The sequence below is a fragment of the Varanus komodoensis genome, unplaced genomic scaffold, assembly GCF_004798865.1.
Source record: "Varanus komodoensis strain SLA01 unplaced genomic scaffold, ASM479886v1 scaffold1, whole genome shotgun sequence".
Classification (NCBI taxonomy): Eukaryota; Metazoa; Chordata; class Lepidosauria; order Squamata; family Varanidae; genus Varanus; species Varanus komodoensis.
In genome coordinates, this window is record NW_025335268.1 from 133699390 (window position 1) to 133703390 (window position 4001).

At 41.5% G+C, this 4001-nt stretch overlaps 1 protein-coding gene across 1 annotated transcript; it reads right to left on the bottom strand.

The window, feature by feature from the left end:
• Window positions 1–1596: 1596 nt before the first annotated feature.
• On the bottom strand, window positions 1597–2644 carry GUCA1ANB (GUCA1A neighbor). Its single transcript, XM_044451609.1, has 2 exons — window positions 2543–2644; window positions 1597–2201 (listed from the first exon to the last, which is right to left on the bottom strand). Exon 2 carries the CDS (start codon window positions 2154–2156, stop codon window positions 1803–1805), a length of 354 nt encoding a protein of 117 aa, XP_044307544.1. The 5' UTR covers window positions 2157–2201; window positions 2543–2644; the 3' UTR covers window positions 1597–1802.
• Between the last annotated feature and the right edge of the window lie 1357 nt (window positions 2645–4001).

A 4001-nucleotide genomic window follows, 5' to 3' on the forward strand; every position in this document is an offset into this window, starting at 1 on the left:
GTTGTGTAAGTTGAGGGGGTGGCACTTGTGCAATGAAATTGGCCAGGCAGAAGAGAATAGGTGGGGGTGGAAGCACCCCATTGGATTTTGCCTCTTGTCTTTCAAGGGATCACAACCTCATTTAATATCAGTTTTAAGCTTCCATTCAGAGTAATTGGTGTCCCACCCTGAGTGCCTCCCTCTTGTCTAGATTCAATTTCAGCTTGCTGGGCACTTGTAAACCTAAAATATGTGGGAAATTCTATTAAAAGAGATGCAAAAAGAAATGTTGGAACAAACTGAAGCTCATGGCACTCCTGATAATAAGATGAAACTGGCGTAAGCAACAACTCTTCTTATCATTTCCCCAGCAGGACATACCTCCATCTCACTCCAGTCCCACCCTTACAAAGTGAACTGGTACTAGCAGTATTAGGCAATCAGCCTGTCCTCCACCTCTCAGCAATTAAATAACCTACTGCTGAAGTCTTCCTTCTGGGCCTTCAAAGATCCTGTAGCAGATCCTGCCACTTCAGTATCTGTATTAATGGTCCCTACAATATAGATGCTTCAGATGCCGAAACAGCTGTTGTGATATCCAATGCTATCAGCATGTCAATAGCTGCTTGAAGGCACAGTTCACAGTTTTTTAGACAGAAAAACATCCTACCTCTTCTAGTAACAGTGTTTTCCTGCCTTCTTGCACTATGCTGGGTGGAAATGATGGGGGCTTAAATGACTGTCATCTTTAACATACTTGTCCTACACTAAACTCCCAGCAATGCTACTCCTCCAGTGTCTTCAGCAACAAACTGTCTTTTACTGATTGATTGTAAGCTGCTCCAGAAGTCTTCTTTAGGCCTGAGAAACAATGTAAAGTAAAAATGTGTATCTGATTCACTATTCACTTGCCCTGTCATAAATTGCCATACCTTCAATTTTCAAATATAAAAGCCCACTCATGTGTCATACAAAAGTGGGGATAACACTACGGTGTTCTTCTGCCTTCCCTGCAGTAGCTACAATATCTGGAAGTCCAGGCATTGCATGATCTTAAGACCCTTGCTGGATCAGATGAAGGATTCATCTCATCCAGCATCCTATTCACAAAGTGGCCAACGTGCTGCCCATGAGAAACCCGCAAGAAGGACATGCATGCAATAGCAGCATCCCAGTCATGCTCCTCAGCAACTGGCTGACATCAGTGCACTGACTCTGGTACTGGAGGTAAAATACAGACATCAGGACAGCATTATCCATCATGAATTTGTCAAAGCCTCTTTAAAGCCACTCAGACTAGTGGCCATCACTACCTCTTGCACCAAGTCATCTATGGCTTATAGACAGAACTTACCATCAGAACCACAAGCCCGTCTGACTTCAGAAACTGGGAAAGCAACGCATAAACAGCTGCTGCTTTTATTCTGCCCATTTCATTTTCATTGGAAAAGGAAGTAATGCAGACAAAAGGCATCACCATGTTCGTTTTGCATTTTGGTGCTTTCATCACTATTTTGAGCACATACCTCTCTTCCTCAACCCCCCCAGTTTTTGCATTCTGCTGACTCATGTAAAGAGATGAAAAGCCAGTCCTTTTAATGGTTTTCCTTCAGCATGATTTAACATCCCAGCCAAAGCCTGGCTATTGTACCCTGAGCTGTTGCACTTGAATTGTTCTGTTGCAATTCAATCCGGAAGCTCTTGCTGAGAGGAAGATCTGCTCCTTCTAATATGTCTGCAACACATCCTTCTCGATAGTCTTGAAGAACTCCACTTTGGGATGCACTTATAGATGAGAGTTTTAGGCTAGCTGCGTGGCAGATTCAATGTTTTGAGCCTTCTGCAGACAAACCTGGCTTTTTCCCTACAATGTTCCTCCACTTTGGAATATTCACTCTCTCAACATCCATCACCTTCCTTTTGTGATCTGTGTCTCGGCAATAAAGATAACCACAGGTGGGCTTTTGTAACGTGTAAAATGGAGTGTACGAATTAGAGTAGTTAGGGTTGTAGAAAGCATAGCTGAGAGACTCAGGCTTATGGCCCCCTGGATGTATGACCACAGGAGCATATTCAGAAACTAACGCCTGCTCCATCTTGTAGCCCAGAGCTACTGGGAACTGCTTCTTAGGTTTGTCTGCAGCGGCTGCTTTGGCCGCTTTCTCCTTCTGCGACATCTTGCAGCCATTGATGCGCTTTTTGGCTTTCAGAGATGGTTTGGTCTGTAAAGACAAAAGCCAGTTGGAGAGGAAGACTGAATCTTTCTTTTCTATAGCAAGCTATGTAAGTGGCATCTGGAACTCTGGGCTGAATTAGTGTGATGGCAGAGCACGTGAATGCTGGCTCCTGAATTCTTAAAAAGCAGCAGGTGCGGGAATTTCAGGTGCATCACTAGTGAATGGGGAAAGATGCTGAGCTCACACCTTCCAGAGCTTTAAATGCCACTTCTTTCCCACTGGGACTCTATGATAGAAAATAGCCCCTGAAGTAAAAAATCAGGGTGGGAAACATTTTGGCTTCCCCTCCTACAGTATCTACCTATGTTCTATTATAAATCACCCACCTGGACTTCCCAGGGAATAGGCAGGCCTCAGTTGGGTGTAGTTACATCTACTTACACCCAGAGATGTACCGCTGAAGCCATGAAAAGGACAGAGGAGTGATGTTTTCCTAGGAATAATAGAAGTTTGGGGGAAAATTAATAAATGTGTAATATTTTTTAGTGCTCTTTACCATCTAAGGTCACTTTGTGACTTTAGAAACCTAACATGTATTATGTATAGATTTGTTCATACATTTTTCATTAAAATTTAAAAAAATTAAAAAATCTGCATAAATTTATAATTATTGTTTGAATACATTTTAAATGTGATATACCAAGTATAACTAATTTATCTACAGTACATCTTAAGGGCCTATTTTATGTCTAATCAACTTCAAATTTCAATATTTGAGTCATTTTAGAAGGCAGAAGAGGCAGAAGAGCTGAAGGCAAATGAAGGCTGCTCTACAGAATGTCATTTTGTTTGTGAGGTTGTTTAGAGACAATAATACAATGTGATCTGCTCTGTTAGTCTGTGACCAGGTCTGCATGACTTCTCGTGGCTTGTTTTAGCCATGAAAAACTGTGGCACCTTCCTGGATATTCAGACTGCAGCTTTTCATGTCATATGAATCCAGGCACTTTGCTTAAACAGCCTTCACAGAGCACATGGTCTGTTGTTTAATCATCGCAAAACCCATGATCCTCTAGTATGGACGACATGTCAAGCTGTGGCTTGAATATTCATAATGGGCATCCACATGTACCAAACCCACTGTGGCTTAAATAAGCCAAGATGGTGTGTTTGATCATGTGAAATGGCCCAATGAGTTTATTGGGGTTCCTTTGCTGCGGCACTTTCCTTTTACTTCTCTTTATTACCCCATTTCCCTTGTTCTTCTATTTCTTCTTTGCTCAGTCTTTTGACTTTCTTGTCTTTTACTCTGATTGTTCTAGCATCTTTTAAAAGCAAAGCAAAAAGCCAAAACATTTCTCCTCTTCTTTGGGTAGGATAGAGTGGGAAAGAATGGGTAAGTTGTTATTGGGCTATCGCTCTTATTTGTTTGCTTATCTTTCAATACAACCAATACAAATCTTAGGAAGAGTAAGCCAAGCCATGTGACAAAATTTGCTGTTCAGACACTTGAGCGTGGATTAGAGGAAGGGGATTTGCACTGATAGTGATAGCCATTGATGGAGGTGGAAGGATGAAAATTAGAATGCCAAACATCAAATTTTATTTTGAAGGATATTTAAAACAAACAAACAAACAAACAAGTAATCTCAAACTAAAAGATCTTGAGTGAGTGGTGGTTGACCAGCTCCAGGCCCTCTAGAAGAGACAAATTATTTGGATCATTTCAGTCAGGAACAGTTTTAGTTACTCTGTATGTGCTGGGAGAGAGACAGGCAGATATTTTTGGATCACTCAGTGGTTTTCATTACCATGAACCATGGTATTCTAGGGCAACTGATTAAG